At 45.0% G+C, this 25883-nt stretch overlaps 1 protein-coding gene across 5 annotated transcripts in view; it reads left to right on the top strand.

Moving 5' to 3' along the window:
• MFN1 (mitofusin 1) overlaps nt 1-25883 on the top strand; it is a 153758-nt gene that overhangs the window by 104329 nt on the left and 23546 nt on the right. For all 5 annotated transcript variants that reach the window (XM_029615782.1, XM_029615781.1, XM_029615786.1 and 2 more), the window contains exons 12-14: nt 10643-10747; nt 11305-11407; nt 22508-22737. In XM_029615782.1, coding sequence (XP_029471642.1) covers nt 10643-10747; nt 11305-11407; nt 22508-22737 — 438 coding nt within the window. The remainder of the gene's footprint in view (nt 1-10642; nt 10748-11304; nt 11408-22507; nt 22738-25883) is intronic.

Genomic DNA, 25883 nt, shown 5'->3' with positions numbered 1-25883 from the left:
GCATTTTCTCTTTCTGACTATCTTTTTCAGCATTTTAGCCGTTGAGAGAGGATACTTCTAACCAAAATATTTATTCAGCAAGCGTGGGTATAATAATAATGGTATGCACTTGTTCACGTCTGAGAAAATACTTTTAAATGGTACAGAAAATATAGATTTTCAGTTAGCCTGGAATATACAGTAACTTTTTCAAGATTAAAAGCAAATATAAGAAAGTATTTCTTCAGTAAATGCACAATTTCTTAGCATTCAGATAGATGAATCCAGAACCAGTGGGTTATGCACTTCTACCAGCAGATGTAGACAGAGCAAAGCTGACAACAGCAGTGGCATCAGTCTCCCAGTATTCTCCGTCTCTAGCAGATGGTGACGTGCATCTCCTTACTGGGGATTGCTTAAAGCTTTCAGAAGGAGAAAAGAAGAAATTAATTCACCCCGCTCTCCTGTGATGATACCATATGGTCCCTCCCTCAGTTGAGAATTCCTGAAGTGATCTATATTGGATTTTCCCTCAGATGAGTGCCTTGGTCCAGTAGCCAGCGTGGACTTAGCTGTAAAAGACAGCTGAAAGGCAAGCAGGTACAGGAAGCCAGGTGCAGCGGTGATGGTATATGTCCTCTCCCCCTGACTTTGTACTCAGCCGGGGTAGGCTGAGCTCAGCTAAAGCTAAAAAAAAAAAAAAAAAGTTAATTCCTGCCTCCGAGGGAGTTTAGGGGATGTGGGCAGCCTGGTAGGTTGAGCAGCCCTTTTGGGCTAGGCCCTGCTCTTAGGCTTATCTCTGTGCAACACGTGGTAGACTGCGGCGGCGTTTTTGCGTGTTTTCCTGCTTATTAGGCTTTCCTCTTCAGGACCGTCTGTGCAACTGCGTCCTACTGTGCGCCCAGGTTTTGGATGCTTAGTTGATGTCTGCTTGGGCATCCAGTTGGTAGTGGTGTCTAAGGCGCATGCTTACTTATATGCACAATCTGAGCAGCATTAAGGTCACTCAGTTTTTGGGCACTCATCGAGGCACATGGGGTTGTATGCTTAAATTTTGGACGCCTATTTTTTGCAGCGTGAATACAGCTGGACGCACACCTTTCAGTTGCCTGTTAAGCATACTGGCAGACTGGCGGTTATAGCTAAGAAACCTAAGTGCCTTACCCTCTGTGCTGCTTGTCATATTTGGGCATCTCAGCCTGGCATTCCCTCTAACCTGTGCCAGCGTTGCTTGGAGTCTCAGGGAGAATTGCCTTCATCTGATTTTACTAAGCCCAGTTCTTCCCAGCCTGATGCGGGCCTGGATAAAAATGTGTCAGAAGGGGCACCTGACCTTGGAACTCCCTTAACTGGTTTGTCAGCGGGGAAAGGTAGATCAGTGGGCACAGGATAAGGTGTCTCCTGGTTTTGGCATGGATCCTTCTGCCTTTTCTTAGGTGGAATTTTTTCAAGGATTGCAGTCCTTTCTTCAGGCGCAATCCTTTCTCCTGACCAATCTTGCCAGGTCAGAGTTGCAGGTGGTGACCTCCCGCATGCCTAGATCGGTGGCCAATCTTTCCAATAGGGACCCAGATGGGCATGGGTGATGAAGCTGATCCTTACTCCCTGGAAGATGGGGAAATTCCTCCTGGATTGGAACCGTATGGGACTATGTTGTGGTTCTTTCATAGAGTTGACTTACCGGCTCTGATTTCCCAGACATTAAAGATGCTGGGAGTCCCTGGGATTGAATCCTTGTCTGAGCCAAAGAAATATCCCATTTTGTTTTCTTTGCATAAAGCCTCTTATTTTTTCCCTGTTATGGAGGCCATTCAAGAATTGATTGATCTTGAGTGGTTGCATTTTCCGAAAGTGGATGCGTTTGTGTGTGCTGTCACCAAGCAGGCAACTATCCCCATAGGAGGAGGCGTGGCCTTGAAGGATGCGCACGATAGGAGAATTGAGGCCATCCTTAAGCAAACATTTTGAAGCAGTAGCAATGACTTTGCAGGTAGCTTCTGGTTGTTCCCTGGTGACTCGCTTCTGTTTAATTCTCTAATTCTTTAATTAATGAATCTGGTGTGATTTCCAGGGCAGTGATGGAGTCAGCAACTGCCTTTTTGGGAGATGTGGGCTGCGATTTGGTCCGCAACTCAGCCAGAGGGGTGGCTTCTGTAATAGTGGCCAGGCATCAGTTATGGTTGAGAAATTGATCAGCCGATGTGACCTCCAAGTCTAACCGTACGAAGTTGCCCTTTAAAGGCGCTCTCTTGTTTGGAAGCGGACTGGAGAAAATGGCCAGTAAGTGGGGCTGGTTTCTCGGTTACCGGAGGATCAGAAGTAGATGCTGTGCTCTTTTAGCATGAGATGTCATGCTAGGGGATCCCAAGCGTTTTTGATCCTACAGAGAAGTGGTCTTTCAGAGGACTCAACCTTTCGGTAGGTCTCAATCCTTTCGTCCCAGACAGGGCACAGGTGGTGGAACCTCTCAAGCCTCCCAATGAAGGTGTGCTGACCCACCCCCGGGAACAGGAGGGAGGGGGTCGCCTCTCTTTTTTCAGAGGTGGGTTGAAATTACGTCAGACCAGTGGGTCCTGGAGGTGATATGAGATGGATATGCACTGGAGTTTCGCAGTGTTCCTCAGGACATGTTCATGGCGTCTCCCTGCCTCTCCCCGCAGAAGAGGCAGGCAGTGGAGTGTACAGTGTCAAGGCTCTTCACCCGGAGGGCTGTGGTTCCAGTGCCCACGTCTCATCCCATCCTGGATCTCAAAGGGGTAAACTGTCTAATTCGTCATGGTTTGGGAGCGCTTTTAAACAAAGGACATTTTTCTGAAATTTCGTAAAAATTCATATTTCGTGTTTTTGTGCACTAACACAAGATTTGGGAACCACGGAAAAAAAAATTCTGAACTGAAGAAAAAACGAAATTACCTGTGGGGAACCCGAACTGAACCACGAAACAAAAAAAAAGATACACATCTCTAGTTTTATATACTGTCATTCCATGTGAAAAAGCAGAGTTGCTTACCTGTAACAGGTGTTCTCACAGGACAGCAGGATGTTAGTCCTCACATATGGGTGACATCATCAGGATGGAGCCCAATCCAGCAGAGGTCCCCCTTCAGTCTCGTCTTATAGTAAAAAGTACGTGCGAAAAAATAAAATAAAACGTAAACGAACCTGCGGGGTGGCGGCCGGGTTTCGTGAGGACTAACATCCTGCTGTCCTGTGAGAACACCTGTTACAGGTAAGCAACTCTGCTTTCTCACAGGACAAGCAGGATGGTAGTCCTCACATATGGGTGAGTACTGAGCTGAGGATGCCCGAGCAATGCACCCAAAGACATGCGATAGGCACAACAACAGGGGTGGCATTCTGGTTAGGAGGGCATCCTGAACCCTGAATGGGTTGATGGAAAGATGTTGGGTAATTAAACTGAAAATAAGTTGCGTAGAACAGACTGGCCAAAGATGGAATCTTGTCGGCCAGCCTTATCTAAGCAATAATGGGCTGCGAATGTATGGAGAGAACTCCAGGTCGCAGCCTTACAAATGTCAGCAAGTGGCACCGAACTGAGGTGTACTACTGACCCTGATAGTGTGCTTTCACAGGGTCTTGTAACGGAATGCCTGCTTGCTCGTAGCAAAAAGAAATGCAGTTCGCCAACCAGGAAGAGAGGGTTTGCTTTCCCACAGGATTTCCAAGTTTGATGGTATCAAAAGAAACGAACAATTAAGAGGACTTCCTGTGGGCTGACATGCGTCTAGATAGAAAGCTAGGGCACGCTTACAATCTAAGGAATGCAAAGCCTGTTCTCCTGGGTTTGTATGGGGCCTGGGAAAAAAGGTAGGTAGGATAATAGATTGGTTAATATGAAATTCCGACACTACCTTTGGTAAAAATTTAGGGTGAGTGCGGAACACTACCCTGTCATGCAGAATTTTAGAGTAAGGTGGGTAGGTAACGCCTGCAATTCACTAACTCTGTGAGCGGACATGTTCGCAAGAAGAAAAACTACATTCCAGGTAAGATAGCGGAGATCTCAGGATTGGAGAGGCTCAAACGGAGGTTTCACGAGCCTTCCTAAAACTACGTTAAGGTCCCAAGCAGGGGCCGGAGGGCACAATGGAGGTTTTAGATGGAGCAAGCCTCTCATGAAACGTGATACTAAGGGTTGTGTTGAGATGGAGACATCTCCTATACCCTTATGGTACGCAGACACTGCACTAACATGCACTCTGATAGAGGAACTTTTTAGGCCTAACTCTGACAGATGCCAGAGATAGTCGAGGAACCTCGCAGTGGAACAAGTGAAGGGGTCTATGGACACGGAAGTACACCAGACCATAAACCTCTTCCATTTAGAGTGATAAGACTTTCTCGTTGAAGGCTTTTGTGAAGCCACCAAGGCTTGGGATACCGACTATGAAAGGTTAAAAGGTTGAAGTATTAACCAGAGACAGAGCCTGGAGGGTTGGGGTGTTGCAGGTACACTTCGTTCTGAGTTATTAGAAGGGGATCCTTCCCCAGAGGAATGTGCCAGCATATTGAAAGGTCCTGGAGGATTGGAAACCACACCTGGCGTGGCCAGTGGTGAGCTATCAAGATCATTAATCCCTTGTCCTGCCGGAGCTTTATGAGAGTCTTTGAAATGAGAGGAAGTGGAGGGTACGCATAAAGGAGACCGGTGGACCAGGAGAGGGCGAAGGCATCTCTTGGTCGTGAGTGGTGACTGCGAACGAGGGAGCAGAATTTGTCCATTTTGTGGTTGTGGACCAACGCAAAGAGGTCTATGCAAGGGTAACCCCAGCGTTGGAATATTGTGTTCCCTATCGAGGGGTTGAGAGACCACTCATGCAGATGGAAAGTGCGACTCAGCTTGTCCGCCAAAAGATTGTCCATTCCCGGCAAGTAGGTTGCCTTGAGGTACATCAAGTGGGAAAGGGCCCATGCCCATATCTGTGCAGCTTCCTGACACAGGAGGTAGGAGCCCGTTCCCCCTTGTTTGTTGATGTACCACATCGCAACCTGATTGTCTGTTTCAATCAGGATAGCTTTGTTGATAGGCAATCCTGAAAGGCCTTGAGGGCATATCTGATCGCCCGTAGCTCCAGGAAATTTATCTGGTGTTTGGCTTTCTCTGGAGACTAGGTTTCCTGAGTCTGCAGGTCGCCTACATACGCACCCCACCCGAGGTTGGATGCGTCTGTTAAGGTAATTTGAGGATCTGGAGGCTGAAATGGAAGGCCTTGAATGAGATTGGAGTGGTGCATCCACCAGGCTAGGGACAGACGGAGCTATTTGGTAACCTGGATAATGCTGGACATTGGCTGACAAGTTTGAATCCACTGGCATTTTAGGGTCCACTGCATCACTGTCATGGCTAGGCGAGCCATTGGAGTTACATGCACCGAGGACACCATGTGACCCAGCAGTATGAGGAAGTGACGAGCAGCTGAAGATACTCGAGTCTGTAGTTGATGCGCCAGAGATGCTATGGTGAAAGTGTGATCCTGGGGGAGGAAGGCTTTTGCCTGTATAGTGTTTAGGTCGGCCCCTATAAAGGATAGGGTTTGGGATGGAACTACCTTGGATTTGGGATAGTTGATTAGAAACCCTAAGGAGATCAGGGTGTTGATAGATGTAGGGAGGTTAGTGCACCCTGCTGAGTCAGAGCCCTTATCAACCAATCATCGAGATAAGGGTAGACATGCACACCCCGATTCCTGAGGAAGGCTGCGACCACATCAGGCACTTGGTGAATACTCATGGAGCGGTTGCCAGGCCGAATGTTAGTACATGGTACTGGAAATGACGAGGGCTGACCAGGAATCGTAGGTACTTGTGATCAGATGGAGTAATTGAGATGTGTGTGTAAGCGTCTTGGAGATCTAGAGAGCATAGCCAATCTCCTCTTTGTAGAAGAGGAAGTAGAGAGCCCAAGGTTACCATTTTGAATTTTTCTCTGCAAAAATTTGTTTAGGGCGCGGAGGTCCAGTATCGGACGTACGCCACTTTACTTTTTTGGTATTAGAAAATACCGGGAATAAAACCCCTGCCCCTGCTGGGAGAGGGGCACTGCTTCTATTGCTCGGGATTTGAGGAGGGATGAGACCTGTTCGAGCAAGGGAGGAGAGTGGTCAGACATCCCCCACGTCAGCCAAGATGGAGAGTCCGCTGGAATAGTCAGGAAATTTAGGTAGTAACCCTGAGTGACTACTGCCCGTACCCACTGGTCTGTGGTGACTGTATCCCAAGCGCTATTGAAGTGGCAGAGCCAACTGCCGACCGGTATGGATGGAAGAGGAGTTTGGCTTACACTCTCTAGGAAGGAGTCAAAACCCTGACGCTGGTCCAGGCTGAGAAGCTGGCTGAGACTTTTGAGGCCGAGTGTGCCTGGATTGACCTTTTTGGTAAGGTCTGGAAGGGCGTCCTCCAGAAGCCAGAGGGTAAACTTTCCTTGGCTTGTAGGCCGGCCGCTTAGAGTCATGCCTGAAAGTTCTCTTAGGGGCGGAAGGGAACTCAGACGGCACAAAAGAAAGCTGGCGTAGCATTTCATGGTGGTCCTTCAACTACACCACGGTCTCTCTGATCTTTTCCCTGAAGAGATTATCACTCACACAGGGTAGATCTGCTAACCTATCTTGGACTTCTGGTCTTAAGTCCGAGGATTTGAGCCAGGCCCATCTTTTTGCACTAATGCCCGCTGCAGACATTCTAGAGGCAGTGTCAAAGATATCATATGCAGCGTGGACTTCGTCCTTTCCAGCGGCCAGAGTATGAAGTTGAGCCTGGAGTTGCTCTGGTAAAGAATCAGAGAAATCCTGGATCCTCTTAAAAAGGTCCCTGTTATACTGGGTTGAGAAAGCAACAAGGAAGGCTATCTAAAAAAGCCATGGAGGCAACAGAATGAAGATTAGAAGCCAAGATGTCAAATTTTAATCCTTTATTGGAGACTTGGAATCTTAAAAACGCCCGACTCAGGCCGAGTTTCGCCCTCTGTCAAGGGGCTGCATCAGGGGCTCTTTTGTATCAGATAGCATTCATGTAAGAGCAGATGGAGTGTAAAGAATGCATCAATGGTCTCCTTTTAGATATTGCTTAAAGCATGTACCCATTAGGATGTATTCATCATTTTCAAATGAATCATTCAGCTAATACCCGTGAAGATACGCTACTGAATGAGAAGCAATTCATGACAGCCCGTGTGAAATCTAGTGAAAATGATGAATACATCCTAATGGGTACATGCTTTAAGCAATATCTAAAAGGAGACCATTGATGCATTCTTTACACTCCATCTGCTCTTACATGAATGCTATCTGATACAAAAGAGCCCCTGTTATACTGGGACATGTATAACTGGTAAGAGGCAATGCAAGATATGAGCATTGAGCCATGGAAGACACGCTTACCAAAGGCATCCAGGGATTTTTGTTCCTTCCCTGGAGGTATGGAGGAATGAGGTTTTGAACGTCGTGCCTTCTTCTGGGCTGATTCATCAACCACAGAAGAATGATCCAGCTGTGATTTTTGGAAGCCAGGAGCTGACTGCACAAGATAGGTGGCATCTGTCTTGCAGTTGACAGGTGGGACCAAACATGGGTGTTCCCAGTTTCTCTTCAGGAGATCCAGCAGGATTTCATGAATAGGGATAGACATGATTTCCTTTGGAGCATCAAGAAACTGGAGTACCTCCAGCATCTTGTGCCTAGAGTCCTCTTCTATCTGAAGATGGAAAGGAATGGTTTCAGACATTTCCTTGATGAAATTAATAAAAGACAGATCTTCTGGTGGAGGACGTCGTTTTTCATCCGGAGGAGAGGGCTCTGATAGTAGATCATCTGTATCCTGGGACGGATCATAGGGTTGATCTTTAGCACCTAGCGGATCTCCAGCAGGGAGAAAGGGTGCTAATCCTGAAGGACCAGGCCTAGGCATCTGTGGCATCGAAGGAGGCACCGAAGGGTCCGGTGACATCGATGGACGAGTCGGTGGTAAAATCCCAGACGGTGGAATGGGCATCGGTGATTCCTCATCATCTGATGATAATGGAATCGGTGTAGAAGGCACTGGAACTACCGGTGCTCTTGGTTCCATCAATGGCAGGGCACCGATCAATGCATCCAGTCTTCCCAGTGGCAGTGCGAGGGCTACAGGAATCTGATCGGTGACCAGCTCAGGGACCGGTACCGGCGTCGTTGGAGGTTGGAAGCCCTGAAGTGCTTTACCGATGGTCTCTTGGATCATCCGGTCCAATTCCTCGCGGAAGCCTGGGGCATGGAACCCCGGCACCAGAGTAGGAGGCAGCACTGACGTAGCCGGAGGGTCCACCGGTGAAGGTGGAATCGCGGATCCCAGCACCACTAAAGGTGGGGAATGCCTTGGTGACCCAGTCACAGGATGGGGCCTTTTCTGTACGGGGCTTCTTTGTCTGTGGCTCTGTCGACGCCGATGCCAAGGACTTGCCTGGATCGGTGGTCTGAGCCTTCCGATGACTATGTCGACGCTTTTCATGATGATCCCCCTCTGTCCTTTTCTTGCGGAGGCAAGGAGGGAATAGACACCTATTGAATTGTCGATGCCGGTCGGGCAGCAGCGGTGTCCCGGTGCTGGCGAGAGGTCGATGGTACCGGCTCGGACAAAGTCGAAGCTATCGATGAAGTCGGCGTTTTTGCCTGAAAGAGAAACTCCATTTTCCCTAAACGAGCCTTACGGCCCTTCGGTGTCATTTGGGCACATTTGGTGCAAGTTAAGACATGGTCGGACCCCAAACACATAACACAGACCCCATGCGGGTCAGTGATGGAGATTGTTCGGGTTTTTGTCGGGGCACCGACAAAAACCCGACGCCATGACTCCTATAAACATTTAGCCGTGGTCGATGGCAGTAGGCCCCAAAGGGATCACTCGGCGGGAATCGACCACAACAAGGGTAAAACCTTACCTTTCGACCGCGGAGTATGTATATGGATAGGGGGACCCCTATGAAGTAAATTTTTTTTGTTTGTTTTTTTTTTAATTGGTTGAAAGAAGTTCCGTGAGGAAAATTCCTGTCAGGAATCTCAAGAGACCTCCTTAACCCGCATGGCTACTGCTGTGCGGAAAAAAGAAGACTGAAGAGGGACCCCTGCTGCATGCAGGGTTGGTGCTATGCTGGGCATGCCCAGTAGGTGCCAGACAAAGTTCTAGAGTCTTTGACAAAAGTGTTCCGTGATTGGGCTCCATCCTGATGATGTCAACCATATGTGAGGACTACCATCCTGCTTGTCCTGTGAGAATCACGCGTTCATAATGGTGTACAGGCTTGACATTCATAAATAAATAGTGAAAACTGGGGTAGGCATACATGCAGGTATATATACTATAGAGACAGGGTTTTGTATCAGACAGGTACAATTAAGGAAAGACATGACTGGGCAATAGAAGGGTTAAGGGCAGGGAAATTGGTCAGGATATTTCTAGTTATCAGCCTTATGACAAACTGGAGTTTTCTGTCAGACAGTAGGAGTTAGTGAATAGCCATGTTTTTAACTCGCTCTTAAATTTTTTAACTTCTGGCATGGAGTGCCATAGTTTTGGGCAAGCGACTGAAATCGTTCTTTCTCTTGTTTGCGTTTGATGACAGTTTCTTATGTTTCCTGTGGGCTGAGTGTTGGAATGGTTATCTGTTATTAATCAAGTTTTGTTACTCTGTCCACAGTTGGCTTTTGCAGAGAATATGGGCTGATGTCACTGCAGGGATATATATAATGTGATGTCAGCTTTTTTCCATCTCCATCTGCTGGTAGAGATGCATAACCCTCTGGTTCTGGATTCATCTGTCTGTACTAAAGAAATGGAAATTATCAGGTAAGTAGTAATTTCTTATTAAAAATGTCGAATTTGTTTCTAAAGGAGGTGGTCAAGGTTGGTGCAGCTGAATTTAAAAATAAATAAAAGGTTTGCACAAGTTTCTGGAGGACATGTCCATTAAACTATTAGCCAGAAAGTTTTGGAGGATACACCTCCCTGCTGGGAAATGGGACCCCATTAGGGTCTGCTGGGTATTGCCAAGTGACCTGCACTGGCCACTATTGGAGACAGGATGATGAGCTTAATGGAGTATTGGCTTGTCCCAGCTTGGCATTTCTTATTTCCTTTGTCAGAGTGGCTGTTTTGAGTCACTTGACAATAAAACTTAATGTCCTTAGCTGTCTTGTTGTTACAGATACAGTTTTTGTATGTGTGATGTCCTGATATTAAAGTCAGCAGCCTGTGAAAACTGGTGTCTGTTAGCCAAGCAGTCTCTCCTATTTATTTGTTCCACATCACTGATGATTTTATAAACCTCGATTATATTCCCTGCATCAGTTTCTTTTCCTCCAACCTGTTCTTCATAAGGGTTTTGGTTTTTGTTGCATCTTTTTTAGTTCTACTAGTGTGCACATATCCTCCCCTTTGTTCATTCCTAATTGTAGGTGTTTAATAGTTGCCAACTTGCAATGGAGCCTACTTGGCAAGTAGCTGCCTCTCCCATAATCTTGATTAGTAGCATTATTACTCTCTGCTTCCTGCTTTTAGAGGTCATTGTAATTGACGGGTCTACCAATAGCTGTAAGCTAGGAATTTGTTAGATCCAGATGTTTGGAGAAAGTTCATTGCAACTTTTTTAAAAAAATGGAACATTTATCTTTATTAGGTTTCTGGTGCTATGACAGATGAAATCTGTCGGCTGTCGGTGCTGGTTGATGAGTTTTCCTCTGATTTCCACCCTGCTTCCCAAGTATTAAAAGTCTATAAAAATGTAAGTTGGTTGAAAATGCATTAATATGTTCTTGCATACCTCTGAATTTGGCTAAATAAAATACTTGAGTTTTTACTGACTTTGAATTCAGATTTTGCTTTATTCATTGGAGAACAGAGAAGACCTATTAAATTGTAGATAATTTTTCTTCCATTAAAATCTGATCTCTGTGAAAAAGTAGGAATTTTGTTTTGCAGTTGACAAATGATTTCCAAATAATGTTTTCATCAATTGAATAAAATTTGCAATAGTTAATACAATAAAATGAGCCTGCTCGCCATCATATTTCAGCCACATTTGGGGGTTCATCAGAGTAAATTAATAGTAAAAAAATAATGTTGAAATGCAGTTATTCACCCTGATGTAAAACCTGGGACGGGTTGAAATGTTGGGTTTCTACCATTAGTTGGTATGCTTGGACCTGTGTATGACTATTTGAGATTAGTATCTGCAGTATCTGGTGCTTTCAGCTACAGTACCTTTTGGGTAGTGTGTACTTTTTGTGTGTATCCTCTTACTTCTGATGCTTAAGCACTAGTTTGCTTCATTTTTTTAAGGAACTGAATATGCACATAGAGGAAGGCTTGGGAAGAAACTTGGCTGATCGCTGTAGCCATGCAGTCAATGCATCCATGCAGCAAGCGCAGGAGGAAATGATCGGTATTGTGCTTCTTTGCCCCACATTTTTTAAAATTATTTATAGATTTCAGAATCAAACTTACAAGTTTAGCACTTGGTAAAGGAAAATTAGATGATTCATAAATGACAATAAATCAACACCCCCGAAAAAAGGCAGGTGGAGGAACAAGTAGCCAGTAAAACAAAATGTTCTCCACCTAAATGCTACTTTGTGCTAGTATTTTTAAAGGAGGAAACGACTTCAGAATTTTACAAATGTTGCAACTTGACTCAACACATTATTTTATGCACACATTATTTCAATCATAGATTGAAAACCTCCATTCTTCTTTTTGTTGATCAAAACCTAACTTTTCATCTCCTTTCATTAATCAGAAACTTTGTACTACTTTATGCTTCTGCTAGACCAGTCATTACCATAGGGATTTTCACTCTCCACAAGTATTGGAGACAGAGCTTATACCTCCACTATAAAGGAGTCATGTAGTTCTCTGTCTCCCAGCAGATTTGGACTAACTCTTTTCGATCCACTAAGGATTACAACGCTCCAGGCTCCCAAGGAAATTCTGCAGGCCCTTCCCTGGCCACCTTTGCTCCCAAGTCGTCCTTCGGTGATCATCTGGCTTCCTACTCTGTTGAGCACCCTCAGGCTGTGCCCCCAGTTCCTTGCAGGATCTGGAGCAGCAGCCCTGGTGTCGATGGTTCCCTTCTCTCTAAGGGGAGGTGGGAACCACAGAAATACGAGAGGAACTACTGGACTTCTCCCTTTCCAGTGCTCTCCTTCTGCCTGTCCTTCCCTTGCTTGGCAATGAATAAAATATAAAGGGGAGAGGTAAGGAATGGGAGCAAGAGTAACATGTCACTGGGCCAGTAGGGCCTCTGAGGAGCCTATCTGGCATGGTCACTGCAAGAGAGGAATTACCAGGAGGGCCGGTGAGCACATACAGCAGTGGCAGTGAGAGGCAGGACAGGGTCGCACCGCGTGTTCGCACTCGAGTAGAGTATTCAAAAATTTAAAAAATGCAGGAGCACCGAATGTACCTTACAGCAGCATGGATCTACTCGTCAGCAATGCTAAGAGGGAGAAAGTGCCCCTTTGCGGAACTGAGAGGATTCCCATAGTAGCAGGCTCCCTCTGTCCTTTGTATGATGCAGAGCTTGGGATGGAAAAGTCAGCACCTCAAACCCCCCCCCCCCCCTCCCCCCAGTGGAACAGGAAGGATCAAGCAGTTATTCAGATAGAGGGAGTGAGTCCTGGAAGAGGCAAATAATTTGCTGTAAGTGGCCTCCCTGGGGATTTGATGGCCTCAGGGAGGCCCTCTGTAGCCTCTTCCAGGAACAAACCAAAGACAGCCAAGGACCTGGACCCTCTTGGGGGCAGGGCCCTTCAGGAAATTTCTCAACAGAATTTATCTTATTAATGCATTAAGCCTTTCAGGCCTTGCAGACCAGTCGGGTTACTAGGAACCTCATTTGGGGCAGGAACTCCCTCAGAAGAAAGCTAAGACAACTCCCAGAGGATCCGGTGATCTTCCAGAATGTCTACTCAGGAGTCTAGAGGGAATTCTCCATTGAGACAGACTCAAGACCATTCCGATGACCAGGAATGGTCCTTCGATGAAGAAGGGGATTCAGCAGTAATATGCCTATTTCGCAGAGAACTACTACTGGCCCTAATCTCAAATACCTAGCGGCCCTTAAAATCTCTGATATGAAGAAGGAGGATCATGTGGAAAGGGACCCCATTCTTCAGGGAATGTGGAAGCCACCCAAAACCTTTCTCCTACATCCAGCCCTGAAGGAAGTGTCAGAATGGGAGCCCCCCCCCCCCCCCCCCCCAACATTTAAGGGAAAATGCACCTGCTGCCTCAAGAAATGAGAGAATCCCTTCTAAAGATTCCTAGGGTAGATCCCTTCCTGTGGAGGGTGGTACAGTGCTGAAGGATCAACAGGATAGGAAGATGGAGACCACCCTGAAGCAAGCCTTAACTAACACTTTAGAATTACAGGCATCCGTTTATGGAGATTACGTGGCCATGCAGTCAATGTATCCATGCAGCAAGCGCAGGAGGAAATGATCGGTATTGTGCTTCTTTGCCCCACATGTGTTCTCTGAGACAATACTGTCTCAGAGAACACATGTCAGATCTAATCTGGGGTGGCCTTTCTAGTAGACACTCTCTATGGCTTCTCGGGACTTAGCCTCAGAGGGTAGTGGTAAGGAGACTATTATGGCTCTGGAATTGGGCAGCAGATGAAGCCTCGAAATCCTATCTAGGCAAGTTATCCTTTAAAGGTGGACTTTTGTTTGGGGAGAAGCTGGATTTGTGAAGGATTTGGGGCAATCCAAACCCCAAAGGCTACCTGAAGACAGTCCAAGAACCATCTCCAGGAACCTGATGTGCCAGTAGATGAGGAATTACAGAAAGTATAAATTGAGTACCTTTAGCTCTCAGCAGGCAAAAAGATCAAGGACTCCGACCTTTTGTAGAGCCAAAAGATTGGGGAATGAGATCTTTGCATCAGCAGGCTCCAACCGTCTACCCAAGTGACAATCATAGGGTCTCTTCGGGAATAAAACCGGTAGAGGACCGCCTATGCTGGTTTTACTCTGAGTGGACCCATATCACCTCTGTCAACAACCTCCAGAGCAGGTGAAGCCTGTACCCCAAACCTTCATAGTTTCAACTACTCATTGCCAGCAAAGAAAATAGCGATAGAGGCCAAGTTGGCCAAGCTGCGGGACTTACAAGCAGTAACTCCGGGACTGACCCATGAACAAGGCACAGGGACATATTTGATATACTTCATAGTGCACAAAAAGGATGGTTCATTTTGCTTGTTCTTAGATCTCAAGGAAGCCAACATGCCTCAGAGTGCCACATTTTCAGTTGGAGATTGTATGCTCAGTGATAGTGCTGGTGAGGAAAGGAAAATTCCTATCCTCTTCAGACCTACCCTTACTCAATAAGCCTTCACACGGTTAATGCAACTCCAACATTGCTCTCTGCTTCAACAGCAAGGGGAAATGTGGAAAAGAGGATTTGCATTCAGACAACAACCAAAAAAGACTGAATTACACAGTCTGGGTAAACAAATAAGTGTGGGGGTAGCTTTCTTATTGCGGCGGTTACTACCCTAAACTAATTAAGCCTGATACTTCACTTTTAATGCATATACAGCATTGCTCTCTGCTTCAACGGCAGGGAGAAATGTGGAAAAGAGGATTTACATTCAGACAACATCCAACAAGGCATCGATCTGTGCAGTCTGGGTAAACAAGCATCGGGGTAACTTGCTTGATGCAGCGGTTACTACCCTTAATCATTAAGCCTTATGCTCACCTTTCATGTAACTCCAACATTACTCTCTGCATCAATGGCAGGGGGTGGCAGGAAATTTGAATCAACAAGGGTCCTGAACTTGGTGGTCGGTGAAACAGGTAAGTATGGGATAATAAGTGTGGGAGCATTCTGGGCAGACTGGATGGGCCGATTGGTCTTTTTCTGCCGTCATTTCTGTTTCTATGTATGACCTAGCCAAAGCATATTTCCATATCCCCATAACAAACTCTTGCCAAACGTTTTTGTATTTCTGCATACTAGGCAACCACTTCCAGTTCCAAGCACTTCCTTTCAGCATTACGACCACACCAAGAACCTTTACCCAAGGTAGTGGTAGCAGCATTAAGCAAACAAACAGTGTTGGTCCAACCATATTTGGATGGCTGGCTTATCCAGGCCAAATTACCCAAGAAAACCACCAGGCCATGGCAGTGGTAGTGTGCTTAGTGGAACATCTAGGTGGGTAGTAAACTATACAAAAAGCAGCCTTATGCCCACTCAGTCCCTGGAGTTACTGGATGAATATCGCCTGTTTTGGACCTTGGATGTCAAGTTACATCATATGAGATATTTGGAGGTTTCTAAACCTCTCAGGAAGATGGTTCGGCTGTTTATACTCCACGGCGGTAGTAAACAGGGTGAGCCGAGTGGTTTCCTGTTGGCTTACTGGAGTGGTTGTTTGATAATCAAGTCTTTGTTAAGTTTGTTCACAGTTGGCTTTTGCTGAGAATACTGGCAGTCTGATGTCAGTGCAGGGGTAGGTGTATCATAATGTCAGCTTTGCTCTGTCTCCATCTGCTGGTAGAGGTGCATAACCCATTGGTGTGGATTAACCTGTCTTCAATAAAGAAAAGGAAATTATCAGGTAAGTAGTAATTTCTCATTATGTTTTGTCATATAATTACAATTCTTCAAATGCTTTTTTAATATAATTAAAAATGTTTATATCTTATTTGCACACTCATATAAGTTTGTCATTGGTATGAGTTTCATCATTTCGAGCAAGCAACATACTTCTGATGACTAATACTTTAAAAATTAAACATACAAGTACTAAGTTTTTGATCAACAAAAGGAAGGATGGAGGGGTTTTGACCTATGATTGAAATAATGTGTGTATAAAATGTGTGTTGTCAAGTTGCACTATAAAATTCTGAGGTTGTTTTCTTTATAAATACTAGCACAAAGTAGCATTTAGGTGGATTATATTTTATTTTGTGATAAATCACAATAAAAGTTTTCAGTAAATGTATCACATCACAAAATCACAAAGAATTCATGAGACATCAACTTAAGACCTCATTAAGGGGAGCTGTTCAAAGAACGATAAAAGAAACAGGAAATGTATATTTATACTAAATAAGACCTTCCTAAGTATATGACAGCCATCTTATGAAAAATACTTACCACTTTGAAGAAATCCTTCTACCTGTATAGGAACTGAAAAAACATATTTAATTCCTTGAAATTTTATAATGCATTTAACATGGAAAGCAAGGCAAAAAGGATGCTCCCAGGGCCAAAACCGTAGAATTCTTTAAAAGGAAAGTCCTAGTCTGTTTCCTTTTCCACATCAGGAAATATTGAAATACATTGACCCATAAAGAAAACCTTCTTTTGGTTAAAGAATAGTCTTGGCGTCCACTGCTTGTCACTTTCTTCAGTAAATGCTACTAACAAGGTGAATCTCTGAACTCTCTCAGAACAAGACTGTTCTAGGAATGCAGAGAGATCCATCTTAGCAAAGGAATCAGATTTCCCTGGAGCAGAGCAGCTACTTTTCTGGTCTGGCAAATGATAAGACTAATAACATCAGGAATGATGTTCCTAGTGACCCTTAAAAACTCTAAATAGAATTTTTCTAGCATCTCTTTAGGAGACACTTTGGAAAATTAAGAAACCTAAGATTGAAAACATTTTAAGTGATTGCCCATATTTTCTAACTTTCAATGTCTGTAGATCATCTTTTGATTAAGATAGCATCACCTTGTTGAAATTTGGAACATTGATTTTCCAATTGCTGTAACCTTGTAACTTGGTCAGTTAACTTCTGAGAGTTTTCATTAACTGAAAAAGTTAACTTGTGAACATATCCTAACATAAGAAATTGCCTTGCTGGGTCAGACCAAGGGTCCATCAAGCCCAGCATCCTGTTTCCAACAGAGGCCAAACCAGGCCACAAGAACCTGGCAATTACCCAAACACTAAGAAGATCCCATGCTACTGATGCAATTAATAGCAGTGGCTATTCCTTAAGTAAATTTGATTAATAGTCGTTAATGGACTTCTCCTCCAAGAACTTACCCAAACCTTTTTTTAACCCAGCTACACTAACTGCACTAACCAAATTCCAGAGCTTTATTGTGCGTTGAGTGAAAAAGAATTTTCTCCGATTAGTCTTAAATGTGCCACTTGCTAACTTCATGGAATGCCCCCTAGTCCTTCTATCATTTGAAAGTGTAAATAACCAATTCACATCTACTCGTTCAAGACCTCTCATGATCTTAAAGACCTCTATCATATCCCCCCTCAGCTGTCTCTTCTCCAAGCTGAACAGCCCTTACCTCTTCAGCCTTTCCTCATAGGGGAGCTGTTCCATCCCCTTTATCATTTTAGTTGCCCTTCTCTGTACCTTCTCCATTGCAACTATATCTTTTTTGAGATGCGGTGACCAGAATTGTACACAGTATTCCAGGTGCTGTCTCACCATGGAGCCGACATAGAGGCATTATGACATTTTCCGTTTTATCAACCATTCCCTTCCTAATAATTCCTAACATTGTTTGCTTTTTTGACTGCTGCAGCACACTGAGCTGACTATTTTAAAGTATTATCCACTATGATGCCTAGATCTTTTTCCTGGGTGGTAGCTCCTAATATGGAACCTAACATCGTGTAACTACAGCAAGGGCTATTTTTCCCTATATGCAACACCTTGCACTTGTCCATATTAAATTTCATCTGCCATTTGGATGCCCAGTCTTCCAGTCTTGCAAGGTCCTCCTGTAATGTATCACAATCCACTTGTGATTTAATTATTCTGAATAATTTTGTATCATCCGCAAATTTGATAACCTCACTCATTGTATTCCTTTCCAGATCATTTATATATATTGAAAAGCACCAGTCCAAGTTCAGATCCCTGAGGCACTCCACCGTTTACCCTTTTCCACTGAGAAAATTGACCATTTAATCCTACTCTCTGTTTCCTGTCTTTTAACCAGTTTGTAATCCACGAAAGGACATCGCCTCCTATCCCATGACTTTTTCGTTTTCTTAGAAGCTTCTCATGAGGGACTTTGTCAAATGCCTTCTGAATATCCAAATACACCACATCTACCGGTTCACCTTTATCCACATGTTTATTAATCCCTTCCAAAAAATGAAGCAGATTTGTTAGACAAGACTTCCCTTGGGTATATCCATGATGACTGTGTTCCATTAAACCATGTCTTTCTATATGCTCTACGATTTTGATCTTGAGAATAGTTTCCACTATTTTTCCCGGCACTGAAGTCAGACTCACTGGTCTATAGTTACCCGAATCGCCCCTGGAGCATTTTTTTAAATATTGGGGTTACATTGGCCACCCTCCAGTCTTCAGGTACAATGGATGATTTTAATGATAGGTTACAAATTTTAACTAATAGATCAGAAATTTCATTTTTGAGTTCCTTGGTACCCTAGGATGTATACCATCCGGTCCAGATGATTTGGTACTCTTTAGTTTGTCAATCTGGACTACTACATCTTCCAGATTCACAGTGATTTCATTCAGTTCATCTGACTCATCACCCCTGAAAACCATCTCCGGAACTGGTATCTCCCCAACATCCTCATTAGTAAACACGGAAGCAAAGAATTCATTTAATCTTTCTGCAATGGCCTTATCTTCCCTAAGAGCTCCTTTAACCCCTCTGTCATCTATTGGTCCAACCGACTCCCTCACAGGTTTCTTGCTTCGGATATATTTTTAAAAGTTTTTATTATGAGTTTTTGCCTCTATGGCCAACTTCAATTCAAATTCTCTCTTCACCTGTCTTATCAGTGTTTTATACTTAACTTGACTATGCTTATGTTTTATCCTATTTTCTTCAGATGGATCCTTCTTCCAATTTTTAAAGGATTTTTTTATTGGCTAAAATAGCCTCTTTCACCTCACCTTTTAACCATGACGGTAATTGTTTTGCCTTCCTTCCACCTTTCTTAATGTGTGGAATACATATGGACTGCGCCTCTAGGATTGTATTTTTAAACAATGTCCATGCCTGTTGAACACTTTTAACCTTTGCAGCTGCACCTTTCAGTTTTTTTCTAACTATTTTCCTCATTTTATCAAAGTTTCCCTTTTGAAAGTTTAGTGTTAGAGCTGCAGATTTACTTATTGTCCCCCTTCCAGTTATTAGTTTAAATTTGATCATGTTACAATCACTGTTGCCAAGTGGCCCCACCACCATTACCTCTCACCAAATCCTGTGTTCCACTAAGAATTAAATCTAAAATAGCTCCCTCTCTTGTTGGTTCCTGTACCAATTGCTCCATGAAGCAGTCATTTATTACATCCAAGAACTTTGTCTCTAGCAAGTCCTGATGTTACATTTACACAGTCAATATTGGGGTAATTGAAATCTCCCATTATTATTGCACTGCCAAATTGGTTAGCTTCCCTGATTTCTCTAAGCATTTCATCATCTGTCTGACCATTTTGTCCAGGTGGACGGTAGTATACTCCTATCATTATACTCTTACCCAACACACATGGGATTTCTATCCATATAGATTCTACTGAGCATTTAGTCTCTTGTATGATCTTTATCCTGTTGGACTCTATACCTTCCCGGACATAAAGTGCCACACCCCCACCAAGTTGATACTCCCTATCATTGCGATATAATTTGTACCCTGATATAGCACTGTCCCATTGGTTATCCGCCTTCTACCAAGTCTCTGTGATGCCAATTATGTCAATCTCATCATTTGCTGCTATACACTCTAACTCTCCCATCTTACTTCTTAGACTTCTGGCATTGGCATACAGACATTTCAAAGTGCGTTTTTTGTTTGTATTAACAACCTGCTTTTCAGTTGTTAGGGATAATTCGGAAATCATTAGCTTCGGTGATTTTTTACATATAGGCACATGGACTACATTTGCTTTTAATGGAACCTCTCTGTTGGGATGCCCTAACTCTCCTGTTTCATTAGTATCCTTCAAGGATACATTTCTCCGAACCATGCACTGCTGAGTGACTGTCGGCTTCCTCCTTGTTCTAGTTTAAAAGCTGCTCTATCTCCTTTTTGAGAGTTAGTGCCAGCAGCTTGGTTCCACTCTGGTTAAGGAGTAGCCCATCCTTTCAGAAAAGTCTCCCCTTTCCCCAAAAGTTTCCCTAGTTCCTTATAAAGCTGAATCCCTCTTCCCTGCACCAATGTCTCATCCACTCATTGAAACTCTGGAGCTCTGCTTGCCTCTGGGGACCTGCACGTGGAACAGGAAGCATTTCAGAGAATGCCACCCTAGAGGTTCTAACAATAGATCAAATTTCATACAAAGCGATTGATCCAACTTAGCTATAGCTGTCCACAGTACTTCCATTGTAATCTCCGCAAGCTTCTCTATGGGCTGATAGCTTTTACTTGTTGGTTTTGAGTGTAAAAGTTAGCTCCGACTTTTCTAAGAAAGGACTCCCAAACCCTAATGGAAGAAGGAGTAGAGAGGTACAAACTAACTCACTGGAAGAGCCATTTGATGCTGTTATGCCTGGTTGGGGAGGAATAGTTTCAACAGGACTTAATGAGACTGTTATCTCTTGTGGATAAAGTTAACCATTCCAAGTTCCGGACATACCTTTTGAAAAATACTATTGAGTCGTTGCTTGAGAGGATAAAGGAGCTAGCTGCAACTCTGGACGAAAACGAATGGCCCCCTTCCTTTATATATGAACAATGCAATGTGCAGGAAACACAAATCTGTGTATAGGGGCCTGCAGGTTTGATGTGCCACCTTTTAAAGTCCCCCCAACCTCTTGCTGGAAATATGGTAGAACATCCCAGGAACTGGCACAGACAATAATCGCTGTTGGGGACTGGTTTCTTCCCACCCCACATTTGTATTGTTTTAAAATACCACCACCACATCCCCCTAAGTGAGTGACTGTGCTGAAAACAAAAAAAAACCAAAACAAAACCCAAAACCTTGGAATACAGTCAGGACCATCATTCCATCAGATATTTTTTCCTCCCAAGGGCACACAGGCATCATCCACATGACACATGGAGGCTGTGTCAGCTGGCTCTCCATTTCTGGCAAAGGAGAGAGATTTCTGCAAAAATTGAAACAGAAACACCATTTAATTGTTAGCATGTCTGGGTAAGGATAAAGAGAGAGAGCTAACTGCCATGGAATGCAGAGTTTAAATGTTGTTTTACTGTATATTTATATGCTGCCCTGCATACTACAGGAAGTGTGGTGATGTACAGCACAGTCCGGGGGGATTTTTTTTCACTAAGCATCTCTGGCATAAGTTGCTCTATGATGCCACAATGTCAGCTCTTCCACTTGGTACTGCTATCTTTCCAGCGGAGCTAGTATCATCAGCCCACAATAAGCATACTGGCTAGGGCTTTTAGTTGGTGGTATACCTGAAATAGCTGCAGCTACTGTTAACAGACAGTACATGCCACTTGCCATCCACCAACCAACCCCACTGGGGACATGATGATACAACTGCTCCTAAAGCCGGAGCATTAAACCTCTTGCTTAAAAAAAAAAAAAAAAAAAAATTTTCAGATGCCCAGACACAGCTTACTGATGTGCTAAAGGTTGCTTCCTCCTCTCCCTTGTAGCCCTTCTCTTTCAATCCCCCTTCCTCAGATAGTTCCAGGAACCTTCACTGGCCCTATATTTGGAGGGATGCCGCCACCAGAGCAGGAACCATCACAAAGCAGCAGTAATAGAAACAGAGAATATGATGGCAGATAAAGTCCATGGGGCCCATCTAGCCTTCCCAAATGGCTTCCTTTTGCGGTGCCATAGACCCAGCTGATCTCTGCAACTACAGATCTTCTCTGCATCCCCCCCTTGCCAAAGCACTGCAGCCTGAACCACTGGGCTGAGCTAGCCCAGTCCCCTAGATTGCTTTGATTTTCCCCTGATGCTTTCTTAAGTAACAAAGTTCTTATATATTTAGAATAGTTAAATTGAGCAATCCATATTAGCTTAAGCTTTTTTCTGCTAGAATAAATGGTTTTAATTTGTAGAGGGCCCCTGCGTAGAGCTGCACACCTGAATTCCAATATTTTAATGGAGTACTGTAAGATTTGTCAGTGTACCTCTGTTGGCCACAGTGACAGGAGAAGCATAAAATAGAGCCACAGTTTTATAATGGTTAATTTATGAACATATCTTACATATATAATGTGTAGTGCTGGGTACCTTAAAGAGAGCAATTTATGTTAGCTGGAAAAAAGTGTCCAGCTGATCAGAGCCATTTATATAATCCTTTAAAATATTCCCCTGCAATTGCCTGGGGATGTTATCAAAAAGGTTTTAGACAAAATTATTTAACAGCAAACCTGCTTTATTGCTACAAGTTGCATATAGTTCTAATGAAATCTTGAGCATTATATAAGGATAGAACTTTTTTACACTAATTAATGAAAGTATTTGTGGGGAAGAGAATGGGGTTTAAGTGTGGTAAGGACCAGCGTGCTGGGCTTTAACTGTCACTTGCTCCAGTGTTGTTCGGGTATTTAACTGGTGCAATTTTTCAATTCCTAGCACACCTAAAGCCTCTGCTGCCCTTTGGAGTTCAGTATCGGCTACATACACTAATCCCATGCAGGAAGTTTGACCTCAGCTACGATTTGAATTGTGACAAGTTGTGCTCAGATTTTCAAGAGGATGTTGAGTTTCATTTTTCACTGGGTTGGACCGCTCTGGTCAATCGATTACTTGTTCCAAACAGTACTCGCAAGGTACTGCTAGGATTTGCAGAGCCAACTTTCCAGGTATGCTGTTAAGGACTGTACAGTTACTTTCTGTGTGTGTGTGATTTTATCAGGATAGAGAATGGTACTAAGAGTTTTTCCGAGGGCAAGAAGGATGGTAGTCCTCTCACATGGGTGACGACATCAGATGGAGCCCAACACGGAAAACCTTTGGAAAGGCTCACTGCGCATGCCCAACATGCTCTATACCACATGTCCACGCAGGGTCCCTCTACAGTCTTTTTTTTCCGTGGCGCTATAAGCCTTGCAATTTGATGTCTAAAAGCTTGGCTTTTTGCCTTCTGGAAAACTGGGGGGGGTTTCTGGTTTTTCACAATCCTTTTCTTCTGTCTGTCATTGGGTCCCTCTTGCTGCCTCCCCATAGTGTCCCCAGACAGGGTTTTCGGCGTTTCGGGTAAGTGTCTTGTCACAGTCTGTCGTCCCTCCCCCCCCCCCCCCCCCCCCCCGTGGTGGTGGTGCCTCAGTGCCTACCGGCCATAGACGCCTGCTGCCATTGTTCTGTCCTTCTACCTTTTTGATTCGCCCTATCATGGCCAGGTCCGGCTTTCGCCGATGCCCCAATGCGCGAGGACCATGTCAATCACTGATCCTCATGAAGTTTCCATTCTCTGCCTGGGGGCATCACATTGTGTCCGGGGTTGCCGCTTGTGTGCCCAGATGACCCCTGAAGGGATGTCTGCTTTGACTTGACAAGATGAATCAGCTCTTTGAAGAAGTCAGAGTCATCAGCATCAAAGGCCTTCAGAACTGCACTGATGGACTCCTCAACATCGACATAGGTGAGATCGTCTGTTCTGTCGAGGTTGCCAGTGGATAGGGGCACTGGACACTGACCGTTGTCAATCTCCAGACCGAGAACGCTGGGTTCATTGTCCTCAGCATTGGGGAAGGACCAGGCTAAGCATCAAGGGAAGCCTAAAAAGCATCAGCACTTGTCCCCGTCGATGCATGGTGCCGGGCACAGGGTTGCACCAGCTTTTGCCGCAATGCCCCTGAAGCGACCCACTCTCCGTTGATGCCCAGGGTCCGTGACATTCTCCACCGGTCCTGGTGCCAGACACCGAACTCCCTTGCGGGTCTGAGGAAGATCTGGCCACCTCTCTTTCCTCCCAGTCTGTGTTGGCATCACCAACTTTCGAGGAGGAGCTGGAATGTAAAGTCCAGCTGGTGGAGTGGGCGCTGCAGGGCTTCAGTCCTATGGCACAGATGGCACCGGAGTCAGTACCACTCATCCTTGTACCGCTTCTGGAGAAGCTCAATATGTTTATCGGTGCATTACAGACCCAGCCGGCTTCTGTTCCCAGGATAGCACCAGTGCCCAGCGGGGTACCAAGGCTTTCCTCTACCAATACAGTGGTCATCACCAGTTCCTCCTCCAAGGAAGCTCCGCTGAGGCCAGTGGAGACGCTGAGACCTATAGTCCTCCGTCCAGTTTCATCGGTGCCTGCACCTTTGGAAATAGATTGAGCATCTAGGGCCCCCATCTTCTGTGGGTATTCAATGAGGATAAGGGTTTCTGACCCATGGGGGATGATCAGACAAGAGTCCTCCGAAGATTTGGATGGTCTTCTGTCAGACCCTTCTCCTCCAGATGAGCGAAGGAAGTCCTCGCTTGAGGACTTAATCTTCGCAGGTTTTAATCTTCCAGCTTTTGATGGAGGATGCCAGGTACAAAATGCTTGAGATCCTCCAGTTTGTGGAGCCTCCTAAGGAGATCGTGGTGGTCCAAGTACACAAGATCCTTAAGATTTGGGAAAACCCCCTCACAGTGGCTTCCAGTAATAAGGTGGGAGGGAGTTTACCTCGTCCAGAAGGCTTACCAAATCTGGCAGAATCAGCTGACTCACCAGTTGGTGGTGGTCAAATTCCGCCCTCTAGAGGGCCAAGTGTGCTCAGACACATTCCTCTACATCCCCAGGGAAAGACCACAGAGCAATGGACACTCTTGGGAGGAAGGTGTTCCAAGGCACCATGCTTATTACCCACATCGCTTCCTACTAGCTCTAACATGAGCCAATACTCGCAGGACATCTGGAAGCAGGTGCAGAAGGTGTCTGAGCAGCTGCCTCAACAGCAGCAAGACACCCTCATATCGCTGGCACATAAGAGCCTAGCATGCAGAAAATACGAGGTCCGTATGACCTACAATGTTTTCAAGACTACATCGAAGATTTCTGTAGCGGGAAATGGCATGCACAGAATGGGTATGGCTACAGGCCTCGGATCTCCGACAGAACTGCAGGAATAGCTTGTTGACATGCTGTGTACTGGAGAGAATCTCTTCAGAGATAGGCTGAGGAATGCTGTGGCCAAATTCCGAAACCATCTTGAAACCCTCCAGCAACTCTCTGCCAGTACTCTAGACCTGTCTTCCTCATCTAGGAGGCTGTCTAGACTGGGGCCAAGGAAGTCTTTCTTTCGCCAAAGAAAGTACTATCCTCCGCCTCCTCGATCCAGTCAGTGCGATCAGAGCTCCTGCAGCTGTCCTAGGCAGCAGAGAGCTCCCAAGCCTCAGCCACCTCCTCAGTCAACTCCAGGGATGGGGTTTTTGACTGGGCCGTAAGGAGTGTAAGCCAATTGCCCATACCTGGGATAGTGGACCCGCCTGTCGGGAGCAGGATGTGGTTCTTTGCGAACCAGTGGCCCAGTGTAACCTTGGACCACTGGATTTTGTCCATCGTCCTCTAGGGGTACCAATTAAAATCTATTGGGTGTTCTGCCAAATTGCCCTCTGTGCCCATTTTGGGAGCCAATAGTGCATCAGGAGGTACTACTAGCGGAGCTCTCCTCCCTCTTAACAGCCAGAGTGGTCAAGCCCGTACTATCAAAGCAAAGAGGGCGGGGATTCTACTCAAGGTACTTTGATTCCAAAGAACATGAGGACTCTGTCCCATCCTAGACCTGAGAGCCTTGAACAAGTTTCTAAAAAAAAAAAAAAAAAAAATTCAAGATGATTTCCCTAGACACCTTGATCCCCCTCTTGCAAAAAGGGGACTGGCTATGTTCCCTCGACCTAAAGGGGCACATACATCCATATTGAGATATTCCCCAGTCACAGGAAGTATCTCAGATTTGTGATGGGAGATCAGCACTTCCAGTACCAGGTACTGCCGTTCAGGCTTGTGTGTCCCCCCCCCCCCCCTCCC

The sequence above is a fragment of the Rhinatrema bivittatum genome, chromosome 9 (genome assembly GCF_901001135.1).
Source record: "Rhinatrema bivittatum chromosome 9, aRhiBiv1.1, whole genome shotgun sequence".
NCBI lineage: Eukaryota > Metazoa > Chordata > Amphibia > Gymnophiona > Rhinatrematidae > Rhinatrema > Rhinatrema bivittatum.
The sequence above is the reverse complement of the archived record's forward strand: the minus strand, read 5'-3'. Positions and strand labels throughout refer to the sequence as shown.